The 17206-nt window shown below is 45.4% G+C and overlaps 1 protein-coding gene across 1 annotated transcript in view; it reads left to right on the top strand.

The window, feature by feature from the left end:
- Positions 1 to 17206, top strand: part of ELP3 (elongator acetyltransferase complex subunit 3) — an 87831-nt gene that overhangs the window by 61262 nt on the left and 9363 nt on the right. The window contains exons 11-14 of the mRNA XM_068183135.1: positions 2140 to 2230; positions 6179 to 6244; positions 10471 to 10698; positions 12100 to 12181. Of these exons, the coding sequence (XP_068039236.1) occupies positions 2140 to 2230; positions 6179 to 6244; positions 10471 to 10698; positions 12100 to 12181 (467 nt within the window). The remainder of the gene's footprint in view (positions 1 to 2139; positions 2231 to 6178; positions 6245 to 10470; positions 10699 to 12099; positions 12182 to 17206) is intronic.

Below are 17206 nucleotides of genomic sequence, written 5' to 3'. Positions count from 1 at the left end.
TTTATTTTTCCTCGGATTTCGGTGGTTTTTATGGATTTCCCTCTCACTCTGATGATGGGGAGGTGGAAAAACGAGGAAATAAAATCTTTTCCTGGGAGTGGGGCAGAGCTGAGAGCCAGATGCGGAATTTCCCTGGAAGTTCCAATCAGCTGCTCCACAAGAAACCCAGGGAAATGCAATGCTGGGAAAACAGGAGAATTAATTAATCTCCTGGCAAATTGCTCCTTAGTTTTAATAAGATCAGCATTTATCCCCCTGTATCGTGGATTTATTTGGATTTTAACGAGTCCCGGTGGCTGCAGTTGCTCTGGATGCTCCTGGCGATCCCAAGTGGGCATGGAAAACCCATTCCTTGCTTTTTTCTTCCTTCAAAATCTGCTTTTTCCTCCCCATATTTTAATTTCCTTGGCCCCCCAGCAGGCGGATGAGCGGCTCTGGGTTGTAATCCACCTTTTATTTGTGGGATTTTGGTTACAATTCCCTGGATTTTAGCTAAAAACCCGGGCCAGGAGCGCATCAGGATTATTTTATGTGTTCCTGGAGGGAAAATCCAGCCAGCCTGGCGTTTTTGGAGCTGTTCCATGGTGGTTATTCCTTGGATTATCCCTGTGGAGCCGAGTGTCCTCCAGTCACCACGTGAAGCGCTCGTTTTGTCCCCAAATTGCAGCTTTTTGGAGGGAATTTTGTAGCCTCTGCAGGGTCTTTATTTACTCAGAGAAATCCCTGGATAAAGGCTCTCTCTGGTTAAGGAATTTTCCTTGGAGTTCTGGGCAGGACATGAGGAATCCTCCCCAGATCCTGTGGATTTATAGGGGAAAAAAACCAAATCCTTTTTTTTTCCTTTTCCCAGGGAAAGCTTGGAGGGGCAGGACACGGGGAATGGGATGGGTGGGATTTTGGGAAGGAATTCCTGCCTGGGATTCCCCGTCCCTGGAACTGTCCCAGCAGAGGTTGGATGGGGCTTGGAGCAGCCTGGGATGCTGGAATGGGGTCGGGATGGGATTTAAGGTCCTTCCCAGTCCTTTAATTTTATTCTGTAAAGTAAAAGAATTTTTTTTTCCTTTCCCCAGTTTAGGACCCTTTAATTCCTTTTTTATTTACCCAGTTCCTGCCAAACCCAGTAATTTTCCATGAGTGGGGAGGAAAATCCACCAGGAATTCATTCCACAGAGCTCTGCTGGGTGGAGGGGGATGGCAAACCAGCAGGGATTGATCAATTAATCAATTAATTAATCAAATACAGCCCCAAATTCCCTCAGCATCCCCCAGCTCCAGGTGGGACTTTTGGGATATTCAGCTGAGGAAAAGGAAGGAAAACTCAGGCAGGAATGTTTGGGACCAGCCTGGTGCAGAGCTGAATTCCCTGTCCCTGATTGCCCTGGAAATCTGCGGGATTTTGGATGCACAGGTGGAATTTTCTCAGTGGGGTGGGATGAGCCAACACTGGGACCCTTCTTTTTAGGGAGAGGAGGATTCCTGCATCGGGATGGACCTTGGGAATCCTCCTTTCCCTAAAAAGAAGGATCCCAGTTTCCTCGTCCCTTGGAAGCCACCTGAGAGGCCAGAGTTGCTCCCCGATTCCCTTGGAGATCTTCGGGTTCCTGCTCTCCTCAGGCCGGGATTCACATTCCCACGGGAGCCCCCTGGAATTCCCAGCAGGACTTTGCTGCTCACAACTCTCCCGCTTTTTGAGGGACATGCCAAAATCCCACTAGGAAAAAGTTGTAATTCTGATGGATTTTCCCCGAATTTCCCAATTTCTGGTCTCCAGCAGCAGATGATGAAGAACAGCTGGATGATCCCATTTTTTTCCCCCCGATTCCCAAGTGAAGAACTGAGAGAAAAACCCCATTTTTTAGGATTGCTGAAGATTTATATTCAGTTTTTTTTTACTCTTAATAAAATCAGTGATTTCTTCTTTTTAATTTTTCTTCATTTCTCATTTTTACTTTTTTCCCCCTTCATTTTCCTCCTGCTTTTATTTGTTTATTTTATTTCCAATTCAACCAAAGCCTTCAAACCAAAGGAACTCAGGGAATTTGGGATTCAGCAATTTGAGATTTTGGCCTAAGGATGTTTTTTGGTGAATTCCCTGCTAATTCAGCTGTTTAAAATTTTGGATTTTCCTCTTTTTTGCAGGGATATCCCGATGCCTCTGGTCAGCTCCGGGGTGGAGCACGGGAACCTGAGGGAGCTCGCCCTGGCCAGGATGAAGGACTTTGGGACACAGGTAAATTAAAACAAAAAAAAAACCCCTAAAAATAATTTAAAATATGTTATATAATAGTTTATTTAGAATTTCTATTTATTTAAATAAAATATAGTAAAATAATTAATAGTTATTTTTAAAAATAATAAATAATGAAGAAAAGTCCTCGCTGGTTGTGTTGAGGGAGAGCTGATGGCTCCACCCAAATCAGGAGATGAAACCCCAAAAGAACCAGATTTGGCTTTAAGAAAAACCCAAAAGAACCAGATTTGGCTTGAAAAACCCCAAAAGAACCAGATTTGGCTTTAAAAAAAATCCAAAAGAACCAGATTTGGCTTAAAATAAAACCCAAAAGAACCAGATTTGGCTTAAAATAAAACCCAAAAGAACCAGATTTGGCTAAAAAAAACCCAAAATAACCAGATTTGGCTTTAAGAAAAACCCAAAATAACCAGATTTGGCTTTAAGAAAAACCCAAAAGAACCAGATTTGGCTTTAAAAAAAATCCAAAAGAACCAGATTTGGCTAAAAAAAAAGCAAATCAAAAGAACCAGATTTGGCTTTCAGGAAATCCCAAAAGAACCAGATTTGGCTTAAAAAACCCCAAAAGAATCAGATTTGGTTTAATAAAAACCAAATCAAAAGAACCAGATTTGGCTTTAAGAAAATCCCAAATGAAGCAGATTTGGCTTTAAAAAAAGCCCAAAAGAACCAGATTTGGCTTTAAAAAAAAAAACCAAAAGGAACAGATTTGGCCTAAAAAAAAACCACAAAAGAAGCAAATTTGGATTAAAAAAAAACCAAAATTACCCGATTTGGCATAAAAAAAAAAAAAAAAAAAGCAGATTTGGCTTAAATAAAACCAAAAGAACCAGATTTTACTTTAGAAAAACCCCAAAAGAACCAGATTTGGCTTAAAAAACCACAAAATAACCAGATTTGGCTAAAAAAACCCCCAAAGGAACCAGATTTGGCTAAAAAAAACCCGCAAAAGAATCAGATTTGGCTTTAAAAAACCCCAAAAGAACCAGGTTTGGCTTAAAAAAACCCCAAAAGAACCAGGTTTGGCTTAAAAAAAACACAAATGAAGCAGATTTGGCTAAAAAAAAAACCCCAAAGGAACCAGGTTTGGCTTAAACAAAACCCCAAAAGAAGCAGATTTGGCCTGAAAAAAACACAAAGGAACCGGATTTCGCTTTAAAACAAAACACCAAAAAGAAGCAGATTTGGCTTTAAAAAACCGCAACGGAACCAGACTTGGCTTTTAAAAATCCCAAAAGAACCAGATTTGGCTCAAAAGCCTTTAAAAAACCCCAAAACCCCAAATTAACGAGCGAAAACCACCTCGCTGAAAAGCTGCTTTTGTGTGGGTGAATCTCAGTTTCCCTCTTCCACCCTTCTCCTGAATACACCTGGAAAGGGGGCGGTGAAATCCCTTTTCCCCCACTTTTTCCGATTTTTTTTCATTTTTCCGCCGTTTTTTCCCCATTTCCCCCCATTTTTCCCTCATTTCCCCCCATTTTTCCCCCCATTTTTCCCTCATTTCCCCCCATTTTCCCCCATTTTTCCCCATTTTTCCCCCATTTCCCCCCATTTTTCCCCCATTTCCCCCCATTTTTCCCTCATTTCCCCCCATTTTTCCCCCCATTTTTCCCTCATTTCCCCCCATTTTCCCCCATTTTTCCCCCATTTCCCCCCATTTCCCCCCCCCATTTTCCCCTCATTTCCCCCCATTTTCCCCTCATTTCCCCCCATTTTTCCCCCATTTTTCCCTCATTTCCCCCCATTTTCCCCCCATTTCCCCCCATTTTTTCCCCCATTTCCCCCCATTTTTCCCTCATTTCCCCCCATTTTTCCCCCCATTTTTCCCATTCTTTGGAGCAGAATTGGAGCCCTGAAATCAAAGGGAAAAGGGGGAAAAAATTCCTTTTAAAATTTTTCTGAATTCTCCTGCCTTTCTCTTTGCCACGCGCTTACCTGAGGGAGGAGCTGGAGAGAAACTCTCACATCTGAATCCCATCCCAAGGAATTCCGGGATTCTGGGATCCAGGACACTCAGGATCCATCCCCGGGGATCTTTATGGGATTTGGGGGTGGAAAAGGGAAGGGAGACCCTTCCTGGAGTCCCAAATTCCCAGGGAATTCCCAAAATTCCTTCCCAGAGAGGAGCTGGGATGGGGATGGATCCAATGCTGAGCTGGGAATGGAGGGAATTCCCTGGGAAAGGGGAAGGACTTGGAAAGGAATTCCTGGGGTATCGCAATTATCCCAAAAAAAACCCCCCAAATTCCCCCCCCCCCCCCACAAAATCCCCATCCAAAAAAATCCCCAAATCTGCAGAAAACGTCAAATCCCAGAAAAATTCCTCAAAAATCGCAAAACCCCCCTTCAAATTTGGGTGGAATTTGGGAAGGAATTCACAGCTGGGAATTCCCAGAGAATCCCTGGGAGTGCCCAAGGAAAAGTTGGATCCTCCTGGGATCGGGGTGGGAATGGGATGGGGCTGAAGGTCCATGGATCCCATCCCAAGGAATTCCGGGATTCTGGGATCCAGGACACGCAGGATGCATCCCCAGGGATTTTTATGGGATCTGTGGATGGAAAAGGGAAGGGAGACCCTTCCTGGAGTCCCAAATTCCCAGGGAAGCCCCTGGATCCCAAAACTCCTTCCCGGAGAGGAGCTGGGATGGGGATGGATCCAATGCCAGGCTGGGAATGGAGGGAATTCCCTGGGAAAGGGGAGGGACTTGGAAAGGAATTCCTGGGGTATCGCAATTATCCCCAAAAAACCCCAAATCCCAGAAAAAGAACCCCAAATCCCACGAAAAAAAAAAAAAAGCCCAAATCCCCACAAAAATACAAATCCCGAACCCCAAAAAAATCCCAAATCCTGCAGAAAACGTCAAATCCCAGAAAAGTTCCTCAAAAATCGCAAAACCCCCCTTCAAATTTGGGTGGAATTTGGGAAGGAATTCTCAGCTGAGCTGGAATTCCCAGAGAATCCCTGGGAGTGCCCAAGGAAAGGTTGGAGCACCCTGGGATGGTGGGAGGTGTTTCTGGAACGGGATAGTTGGGATTTCTGGAATGAGATATTTGGGGTTTCTGGAACGGGATATTTGGGATTTCTAGAACGGAATATTTGGGATTTCTAGAATGGGATATTTGGGATTTCTAGAATGGGATATTTGGGGTTTCTGGAACGGGATATTTGGGGTTTCTGGAATGGGATATTTGGGGTTTCTGGAACGGGATATTTGGGATTTCTAGAATGGGATATTTGGGATTTCTGGAATAGGATATTTGGGATTTCTAGAAGGGGATATTTGGGGTTTCTGGAACGGGATATTTGGGATTTCTAGAAGGGGATATTTGGGGTTTCTGGAACGGGATATTTGGGATTTCTAGAATGGGATATTTGGGATTTTTAGAACAGGATATTTGGGATTTCTGGAATGGGATATTTGGGATTTCTAGAATGGGATATCTGGGGTTTCTGGAATGGGATATTTGGGATTTCTGGAACGGGATATTTCGGATTTGTAGAATGGGATATTTGGGGTTTCTGGAATGGGATATTTGGGATTTCTGGAACAGGATAGTTGGGATTTCTGGAACGGGATATTTGGGATTTCTGCTTTTCCATGACAGTGAAGACGCAGGTTGGTGAAATCCCAAGCTCTTTGTTCAAGGATCCATGTGTTCCCGACGTTTCCCCTTCCCGGAGTTATTTTTCCCGGGATGTTTCCTTTCCCTCCAGGCCCTGCAGGTTGGCAATTCTCCCCCAGGCCTTGACTTTTCCCAGTTTTCCCTTCACCATTCCCCAGGCGGATCGGGGCCGGCCCCATGAGCGATTCCCCCCTTGGGAATTCATCCCTGCAGCTCCTCCGCGGGGTTTGGAACCCGGAATTTTCTGGAATTTTCCGTGCTCAGAGCTTCCCTTCCTTCCCCTCCCGTCCCCTTTTTCCCCAGTGCCGCGACGTGAGGACGAGGGAGGTCGGAATTCAGGAAATCCACCACAAAGTGAGGCCCTACCAGGTAAAAATTCCCCCTTTTTCCCAATTCCTGAGGAAATTGGTGGATCAGAGTTGGATAAACCAGCCACTGCCGTGGGAGCGGGGTGTTTGCACTTCCATAAAATTCCCAAGCTCCCCTTCTCGTCCCCATTAAAAATCGGGATTTGGGAAAGCCAGCAGCAGCGCCCTGCGTCCGCAGGGAGTAAGAACGGCGAAGTCAGAGCCTTTTTTTGGGTGAGTTTCCGGGGTTTTTAGGCGAACGGGGTATATTTGAATATGCATTTGTGTGTGAAAAAACGTGCATTAAAATGCGTACATAAATATACATAAATATAGATAAAATGTGTGGTATATGTTTATATGTTATACACATTTTATGTGCTTATTTTATATGTATAATACGTGATATATATTACACATCATCTGCAACATAAATATAATTTATTATATTTTATACAGTACATTATGTATATTATATATATTATATATATAATATAATGTATTGCATATAATATATTGTATATTATATATTTCATATTATATATTACATATTGATAATATATAATAATATATCATAATATTAGTATAAATATATTATATATATAATGTATATTACATATAATATATATAATGTATAATATATTACATATAATATATTGTATATTATATATTTCATATTATATATAACATATTGATAATATATAATTATATATTATAATATTAATATATAATATATTGTACATTATATATTACATATTATATATTTCATATTATATATAACATATTGATAATATATAAATATATATTGAAATATTAATATATAATATAGAATATATATAATGTATAATATCATACATATAATATATTACATATAATATATTACATATAATATATTGTATATTATATATTTCATATTATATATTGTACATTATATATTTCATGTTATATATTACATATTGATAATATATAATTATATATTATAATATTGATATATAATATATATGTTATATATTGTATATAATATATAATATATTATATGTAACATATATTATATATTATATATTATATACTATATATATTATACATGATATATTACATATAATGCATATATATAATATATATTGTATATTATATATTTTACATATATAATATATATTACATATTATATATTACGTATTATGCATTATATACATATTATATAGAGATTTATATTATAGAAATACAGAATTTATACAGAATATATATGGAATATATATTATAGAAATATATATTATACAAATCCATATACTGTGTGTGTATATATAATATTTGTATTTTTATATATTTATTTATAATATATAAATATATATAATATATATTTTTTTATTTATATATATATATTATATATTTTATATGTATATATATGTAAAAAAATGTGTATTTTAAATTCATTTAGCATATTTCATTTTGGGGTGGTTCCCATCCCCAAAATCCTCAAATAATCCATAAAAAGATGGTTTGGCTCCTGGGAGGGAAAGGAAGAGGCGCACTGCGGGATTTAAGCGTCGCCTTTCGGAAATTCCGGAATCCTGGAATGCTTTGGGCTGGAAGGGACAAACCGGAATTTCCATGTCCCAGAAATTTCCATATCTTGGGAATTTCCATATCCCAGAAATTGCCATATCCTGGGAATATCCATGTCCTGGGAATTGCCATATCCCAGAAATTGCCATATCCTGGGAATATCCATGTCCTGGGAGTTTCCATATCCCAGAAATTGCCATATCCTGGGAATATCCATGTCCTTGGAATTTCCATGTCCCAGAAATTGCCATATCCTGGGAATATCCATGTCCTGGGAGTTTCCATATCCCAGAAATTTCCATATCCTGGGAATATCCATGTCCTGGGAGTTTCCATATCCCGGAAATTTCTATATCCCATAAATTTCCATGTCCTGGGAGTTTCCATATCCCAGAAATTTCCATATCCTGGGAATATCCATGTCCTGGGAGTTTCCATATCCCGGGAATTTCCATATCCCGGGAATTTCCTTATCCCGGGAATTCCCTCTTCCTGTTCCTTTGCTGACGTTCAGGGAGCACTGAAGCAATTCTGGATTTTGCCCTTTTGCTTCCAATAAATTTCATTCCAGCAGGAATTGTTGGGGTGCTGGGAAAAAGCTGGATCAGGGAGCCACTTCCAAACCCCTCTCCCAAACTGAGCCCCGAATTCCTGAAGTTGCTCTTCATTCCCACTTCGGAATTCCACCAGTTCCTCAGCCTTCAAGGAGTTTGGTGCCAGAGTTTGGAGAATCTTCCCCGAGTTCAGCAGCTGGAGGATTTCTCCAGGCAGAGATTCCAGGGAATTCTATTCTCCTTTCCTCCTCCATGAGGAGTGAATTTGTATAGAAATGCACAAAAATCCCAAAAAATCGCCCCGTTCTTCCCAGATTCCTCCGGGAACCTGGGCTGCCCAGACTCCCGGGAATCGGGAATCCATCGGGAATCTCCCCCTGATCTGACTGAAATTGCAAATTTGGGGAGGGGGAGCCCGCAGCAAACCTCATCCCGCTCATCCCGGGCTTTTCCAAGCGGAAAATTCCCTTTGTTCGGCTCCCGTGGGTGAGTGAGCGCCAGGCAGGAGCGGGAATCCCGGGAAAACAAACGGGAGCGTTTTTCCATGGGTGCTTTTGGGGGCTTTGTAAACAAACAGCATCGTCCCCCTGATGGGATCCTGGCACGGCTCAGCTTAATTAATCGCCGCCTCTAATTAACGGCACCGCGCCTTTCTGTCCGGGGCGGGGTTCCGCGACAAAATCCTGAATTTCGGGAGCCGATTTGGGGCGGATTTTCCATGTCTGGGTTTTTATGGAGCTGCCTTTTCCGTCAGGAGCGGAGGGAGGGGTTGGGAAGGCTCCAAAATTAAGTTATCGCTGCGAGCAGACGTCGGAGGGACGGATCCGACAAGGGTCGGATCCCGATTCCTGGAAAACAGAGGGATTCCGTGGGGATAATGAGGAATAAATCAAGCGCATTTTGGGGCTGGTTGGGTCCCGAAAAGTTCCAGACATTGAATGGGATTCCACAGGGAGAAGGGGAACAGCTCTGCACACGGAGGGATCGGGGACAGGGAATTGTCCCTGAAGTGTTCAGGGACAGCCCGGACAGGGTTTGGAGCAACCTGGGATCAGGGAAGGTGTCGGGGTGGGAATGGGATGGGATTGAAGGTCCATGGATCCCATCCCAAACCATTATGAGATTCCGGGATCGAGGACATTCAGACCCTTCCTGGAGTCCCCAATTCCCAGGGAAGCCCCTGGATCCCAAAATTCCTTCCCAGAAAGGAGTTGGGATGGGGATGGATCCAGTGCCAGGCTGGGAGAGCTGGGAATGGAGGGAATTCCCTGGAAAGGGAGCTTGGGGTGGGATTTGGGAAGGAATTCCTGGCTGGGCTGGAATTCCCAGAGAATCCCTGGATCACCCTGGAATGACGGAAGGTGTTCTGGGAATGGGTTGGGATTGAAGGTCCCTTCCCACTCAAACCATTCCATGATTCTGTGCCAGAGGTCACCACGGGGGATGCCAGCTGTGGGATTCCCATCTGGAATTAAATTGGCTTTAGGGAATCTCTTCCGGTTTGCTGGGAAGAATGTTAATGAATCCATAGGATCAGCTTCGGTCTCCCCACACATCTTCCTTTTTTCCCTCCTTTCCCTCCTCATCCATCCCCTCCTGGACCAGATGGAGCTGATCCATAGGGATTACGTGACCAATTCCAAATTCCCATCTGGAATCAAATTGGCTTTAGGGAATCCCTTCCTGTTTGCTCATATTTATGGATCCACGGAATCGGCTTCGCTCTCACATTTTCCTTTTTTCCCTCCTTTCCCTCCTCATCCATCCCCTCCTGGACCAGATGGAGCTGATCCATAGGGATTACGTGAACAATTCCAAATTCCCATCTGGAATCAAATTGGCTTTAGGGAATCCTTTCCTGTTTGCTCATATTTATGGATCCACGGAATCGGCTTCGCTCTCACATTTTCCTTTTTTCCCTCCTTTTCCTCCTCATCCATCCCCTTCTGGATCAGGTGGAGCTGATCCGTAGGGATTACGTGGCCAATTCCAAATTCCCATCTGGAATCAAATTGGCTTTAGGGAATCCCTTCCTGTTTGCTCATATTTATGGATCCACGGAATCGGCTTCGCTCTCACATTTTCCTTTTTTCCCTCCTTTCCCTCCTCGTCCATCCCGCTCCCCGACCAGGTGGAGCTGATCCGTCGGGATTACGTGGCCAACGGGGGCTGGGAGACCTTCCTGTCCTACGAGGATCCCGAGCAGGACATCCTGGTGGGACTCCTGCGCCTGCGGAAATGCTCCCCGGAGTCCTTCCGCCCCGAGCTCAAGGGCGGCGTCTCCATCGTCCGGGAATTGCACGTCTACGGCAGCGTGGTGCCCGTCAGCAGCCGGGATCCCTCCAAATTCCAGCACCAGGTACTCCTCCAGCATTCCTGGATTTCCCTCTGCTCCCGCCTCCTCGTTCCATCCTCGTTCCATCTCTTTCCCCACCCCCCCAAAAAAACTGGAGTTCTAATGAGTATCACTCATTTGCTCTGAGTTGGGATAGAACCAGGATGGGATTTGAGCTCCTTGTTGCTGGAATTCTGTTGCTTCCCAGTTTTTTGGGTTTCTTTTTTCCCCAATGGGATCACGTTCCAGCCATTGCAGGAGTTCTGAGATATAAAAAAATTCCTTAAAATTTAAAAAAATTCCTTTCTAGATGCTCCCGGAGCTGCTTCATTCCCAGCCCTCAGGAGCCTTTGGATTTCCTTTGTTAATTAATTCCTGCTCAGTGGAGGAATTCCATTGGAATTTCCTGGAATCTGCAGCAATTCCCTCTGGGAAGGGGAGGTCGGGTTCGGTGCTGCCCAGGTTTCTTCCAAAGGGGCTTTTGTGTGATGGGTTCTTCCTGCTGGATCAGAATTCCCAGGAATCCATGGCTGCCCCTGGATCCCTGGGAGTGTCCCAGGAAAGGTTGGAGCACCCTGGGATTGTAGGAAGTGTCAGGGTTTAAGTTCCCTTCCCAAACCAGTCTGGAATTACGACACCCAAATTCTTTTCCTTGGACACTCCCAGGCATCCAGGGATTCTCTGGGAATTCCAGCCCCTCCCCCACCCTCTAAGCCAGGAATTTCTTCCCAAGATCCCACTCCAAGCTCCCCTTTACCAGGGAATTCCCTCCATTCCCAGCTCTCCCAGCCTGGCATTGGATCCATCCCCACCCCAACTCCTCTCCAGGAAGGAATTTTGGGATCCAGGGGCTTCCCTGGGAATTGGGGACTCCAGGAAGGGTCTCCCTTCCCTTTTCCATTCCTGAATTCCATAAAAACTCCTCAGGATGGATCCTGATTGTCCTTGATCCCAGAATCCCGGAATGGTTTGGGATGGGATCCATGGATCTTCAATCCCATCCCATTTCCACCCCAAAATTCTGGGATTTTCCAACCTTTCCTTGGACACTGCCAGGGATTCTCTGAGAATTCCAGCCCAGCCAGGAATTCCTTCCCCATATCCCACCTATCCCTGCCCTCTGGCCCTGGGAATTTCCTGTTTAAAATTCCAGGACTATGTCCCATCAGGGGATTTGACCCCATCCCGCTCCTGCCAGGGAGAACCCATCAGACCCTGGAAGTTCCGGTGAATAATTCCACGATGAGGAAAAAAAATTCCCTGAGGGATTAATTGTTGACCTCAATCCTGCAATATTCCCGACCATTCCCACGCCAAAAATCCAGATTTTTTTGGAACCCATCTTCACATTCTGACCTTGCTCGTGGCTTCTGTTTTGACAGAACTTCCCTTTTTTTTTCCCCCCCGTTATTTCTGCCATTCCAGGGATTTGGAATGTTGCTGATGGAGGAGGCGGAGAGGATCGCCAAGGAGGAGCACGGGGCACAGAAAATTGCCGTAATTTCAGGTATTTTTGTTTATCCCTTGGGGATTTTTTTTTAGGATACTTTTATCTTAATCTGAAAATAACCCCAGTGCTGGGAGCACTCCTCGGGTCAGGGAGGATGCATCCGGAATTATCCCGGAGAAAGGAGCTGGGAGAAAAAGCTGGGAAAATTCCCATTTTTCCTGACACTGGGGACAGCAGAGGGGCAATTCTGGGTTGGAATTGATGGGGTTTTGGGAGCTCAGGGAAGCTTTTCCAGGTGGATGGAACCATGGAATATCCAGGATCCTGCAATCCCTGCTGGAGCCTTGGGAATGTGGCCATTCCCTGGGGAGGTGTTCCACCCTCTGGAATACAATAATTTAATATTAATTGTCATTTTGGGGAATGACGGGCAGAGGAATTCTTGTTGCCGTAAGAGTTTTAGGGGATTTCACAGCGGAGCTCTGATCCAGAGGGCTTTTTTGGAAAAAAAAATCCTCGTTTTCTGCTGCCCCACCAAAAAAAACCCAAAAATCAGAAATGCACAGCTTGGATCCGAGCTGCTGACCAGCTCCCTGTCTAAATCCAGGATCTGAAATCCTGGGATTTTCATGGATCATGAAATGATGAGGGTCGGAGTGAGAGTGGGAACAACGTGCAGGAGGAGCCGGATGCTCCAAGGCAATTTTCTGGATTTTCTGGATAGGTTTGCTTGTTCCCAGAGCAGCTGTGGATGCTCCATCCCTGGAAGTGTCCAGGGAAAATTTGGAACAACCTGGGATGGTGGGAGGTGTCAGGGTTGGAGTGGGATGGGACTTAAGGTCCCTTCCCACCCAAACCCTTCCAGAATTCCATGATTCCATCTTCCAGTCGTTTCCCTGTTTCTGCTGCTGCTGCTTGGTGTCAATCTGATCTGGAAATTCCACCTGGATTCCGGAATTCCATGATTCCATCTCCCAGTTGTTTCCCTATTCCTGTTGGTGTCAGTCTGATCTGGGAATTCCACCTGGATTCCAGAATTCTGTGATTCCGTCTCCCAATAGTTTTCCTATTCCTGCTTGGTGTCGGTCTGAACTGGGAATTCCAGCTGGGTTCCAGAATTCCATGATTCTGTCTCCCAGTGGTTTCCCTATTCCTGCTTAGTGTCAGTCTGAACTGGGAATTCCATCTGGATTCCAGAATTCCATGATTCCATCTCCCAATATTTTCCCATTTTCTGGGGCTGCTTGGTGCCAGTCTGAACTGGGAATTCCACCTGGATTCCGTTTGTATCCCTAGAGTGCCAAGCACAAAATCCTGCAGTTTCTCCAAGATCCGCAGGTTTTCCAGCTGTTTCCTTGGAGATGCTGAATTCCAGTCCTGCCGGAGGTTTTACCTGGAATAAAAACACAGCCAGGAGCTTTTCCTCCGTCAGAGGGCGGAATTTTGGGGTCTGAAGTGGAATTCTTAATACGGGAGCCTGTTCAAAGTTGCACTTCCAACAGAAAATGATTTTTCCCAAAAATACGGAATTTTGGGACAGGACGGCGTGGAGGGGTTTGAGCGAAGTTTCAGGCTCATCCCTTTGTTACAAATGAGCAGAAATCATCATTTTAGGGGGGTGAAATCATCATTCCAGGGGGTTGGAAAAGAGGATCTTGGAAGTCCTTTCCCAGCTCCAAGTCCTGCAGCTGGTTGGGTCCTGCTCACCTCGAGAGAAGGAATTTGGGAAGCTTGAAAAGCCCAGAGAAATCCGGGATTTTCCGGCTGATTGTTCAGCACGGCCCGGGATTGACGCCGGTTTGGAAGTGCGTTTTCCTCAATCCAGAGGGAGGGAAATTTGGGTGAAGAACAGGGAGGAAAAGGAAATCCTGACATTTCCTGGCATCTCCAGCTGTTCCCATTGGAATCTCCTCCCTCCCTTGGCCGCCAGCGCTGGTTTTCCTTTTGGCTCCGGAGGATTTCGGGAACAATCTTCTCCATCCCCTCGGTGGTGAGATTCTGGAATTTTTATCTTCCTACCGTGAAACCCCCGGATCCAAACCTGGAGATGGGAATGGAGAAATCCCTGGATCCAAACCTGGAGAAGGGAATGAAGAAGTCCCTGGATCCAAACCTGGAGAAGGGAATGGAGAAATCCCTGGTTGCCTCCTGGTGAAGGTCAGGAGCAGAGCGGTCACGCTGGGGTGGCCGTGGCGATGGGACGTGCCACAATCCCAAAAATTCCACGACATGGAGAGTTCTTCCAATCCCACAAATCCCTGTTTGAATCCTTGGCTGTTGCCAGGAATGCGAAGCCACAGGAGGTGCCACAATCCCAAAAATTCCACGACATGGAGGGTTCTTCCAATCCCACAAATCCCTGTTTGAATCCTTGGCTGTTGCCAGGAATGCGAAGCCACAGGAGGTGCCACCACATCCCAGAACTCCAGGACATGGAGGGTTTTTCCAGGCTCTGAAGTCCTTGGCTATTCCTGGGAATGTCAAACCACAGATGTCACCATCCCAAAAAAGCTGGGAATGGAGGGCTTTTCCAGGCTCCCAAATCTTTGGCGTTCCCGCAGGAATCCACCATCCTGAGGAGAATTTTAACTAATTCTGTGTTTTTTGTGGGATCTGGAATGGCTCATTCCAGTGGCTGACTCCAGGGACACCCCGGTTCCTGTGCTGGAGGAAAGCGGGAAGGGAAGCTCGGAATTCCAGCTGCATCCCAGGGTGTTAAATCCACCCAGAACCAGGAATTTCCATGGAGAGAAGCTGGAAGAAGCTCCTCATAAATCACAGGAAGAGCTCCAGGGCAGCCTAGAGCGGCCTCATTTCCTCCATAAACAGCTCTGGAAGGAACAAATCACCGGAGAAACCGCGACACGGATTCCTGGATGAGGAGACTCCAAGGATTGATGGATGGGCTCCGGGAAGGCTCCCTGGAGTTTTCGCTCCGTAACGGAATTGTTGTTTTTAGGAATGCCAATCTCAAGGCCGTTAATGGGAGAAGTGGCCCCGGATAAGTGGAAGTAATGAATTGGCTCTCTGACGTTTGTCTGCTCTGGATTGATGGCCTTTGGAAAAGGAATTCATTGGTGGGATTTGGGAAGGGACAGGGATAAACCTGGAGCAGGGAATTCCTGCTGTGCGCGAGCCTCTGGTTCAGGATGGGCTTAAATTTTGGAGTTTTGGTGATTTGACAGCTCTGAAAATGGGTTTGATGTTGGATTAGTTGGGACTTGGGGCAGGAATGAACGGGAATATTGGCTGTCCTTAAGCAAGGACAAGTCGGGATTCTCCAAAGTGTCCTGGCAGGAAGTTTTTATATCAATACTAATAATATTTCTATGAAGGCAAATCCTACACGAAATGTAGGAATGGAGTTGAAAATGTGGGGATTACTTCCTTCCTTCCTTCCTTCCTTCCTTCCTTCCTTCCTTCCTTCCTTCCTTCCTTCCCTTCCCTTCCCTTCCCTTCCCTTCCCTTCCCTTCCCTTCCCTTCCCTTCCCTTCCCTTCCCTTCCCTTCCCTTCCCTTCCCTCCAAATCCACAATTTCTGAACTTAGATTGGGTGGGAATTATATCCCAGGAATCACCTGGGAAGGTGATTTCCTTCCCAGGGATTTGGAATTCCCAGCAGCTGGAAGTGGGGTTGGGTCAGAGCTGTGAACACTTTTCAGGAATTTAAAAGGAAATGTTCTTCCCTTCCATGGGAATCGTGAACGAAGGGTTTTAAATCTTGTTCTCCAAGCTCTGAGTGTGGCATTCATTGTGTCCGTATCACAAATTTCCTTTGTGTTTGCAATCCAAGAATTCCTGGATTAATGTCCAGTGGGATTTGTCCATTTCCCTGGATGCTGATATCCCTGGATCCCGTTATCCCTGGATCCTGTTTTCCCTGGATGTTTTCTTCCCCTGGATATTTTGAACCCCTTTAGATTCCAAGGTCCCTCCTTGCCCTGAAACACACCCAGATCTTTCCCTGGCCCACTGAGGATGAACATTCCCAGTAAGGAGCCGGGACTGGGGCCCTTTTCCCAGGATTCCGAGCTGTTCCAGCGGGAGGCAGGAGGTGCCGCCTCCCCTGCTGAAGCCCCTCTCAGAAGCAGAGATTTTTTGTTTGTCTCTTTGCTCATTTCAGGTAATTTTCTGCTCGAGCGGTGCCTTTGTGCCGCTGGGCGGGAGCTCGGGATCAGCATTCCAGCTGGGAACAACGGGAGACCCTGGAGGCATCACTCCATTATCCCGAGCTCTGAAATCCCTGTTTTTCCATTTGCCAGCAGCTGGAAATGCCGGGTGTTTGCTCTGCCTTTTGTAGGTTTTTTTTGGGGGGGGGGTGATTTTTGGGGTTTTTGACTTGCAGTTTTACCCGCTCCAAATTTGCCTCTTTTTGCCCATTTCAAACCCCCAGCAAACCTAAATGAAACAATTTCGGAATTTGATCCTCCGGTGTCCAGAAGGTGTTGAAAATATAAGGAATGTGGGGAATCCTTAAGGAATGTGGAGAATTCCTTCCTTCCTTCCTTCCTTCCTTCCTTCCTTCCTTCCTGCCTCCCTTCCTGCCTCCCTCCCTTCCCCCCAAATCCACAATTTCTGAACCTAGACTGGGTGGGAATTATTCAGGAATCAGATTAATGAGGAAATGAAGGCGATTTTCCTCCCGGGGATCTGGAATTCCCAGCAGCTGGAAGTGGAGTTGGATCAGAGCTGTGAACATCTTCCAGGGATTTAGAAGGAAATGCTCTTCCCTTTCAAGGGAATCTTGAATTAACAGTTTAAATCTTGTTCTCCTCACCCCTTCCCGTGAAATTCCCACGGATTTTCCACCGTACCGCGAGCTGGGGAGGAGGAATGGTGGAATAACCTCCGGATCTGGGTGAAGGTGGACGAAGGACAATCCTCTGTCCCAAAAACCTTTCCTGTCATCTCCGTGATGGCTCCTCTGGCCCTTGCTTTGACTTTGAGGCTTGACATCCCATAATTACCCCCATCTGACCCTAATCCTGGAGCAAACGCTTCCAGCTGCTCCCTTAAAGCAGCACCAGTGGTGGGTGTGGGAAATGCGGGAGCGATGTACTCAGAATTCTGGGAATGCTGGCTC

Source organism: Anomalospiza imberbis, chromosome 3 (assembly GCF_031753505.1).
Source record: "Anomalospiza imberbis isolate Cuckoo-Finch-1a 21T00152 chromosome 3, ASM3175350v1, whole genome shotgun sequence".
In the NCBI taxonomy this organism is placed as follows: Eukaryota; Metazoa; Chordata; class Aves; order Passeriformes; family Viduidae; genus Anomalospiza; species Anomalospiza imberbis.
Note: the sequence above shows the minus strand (reverse complement) of the source record. Positions and strands in the feature narration are given on the sequence as shown.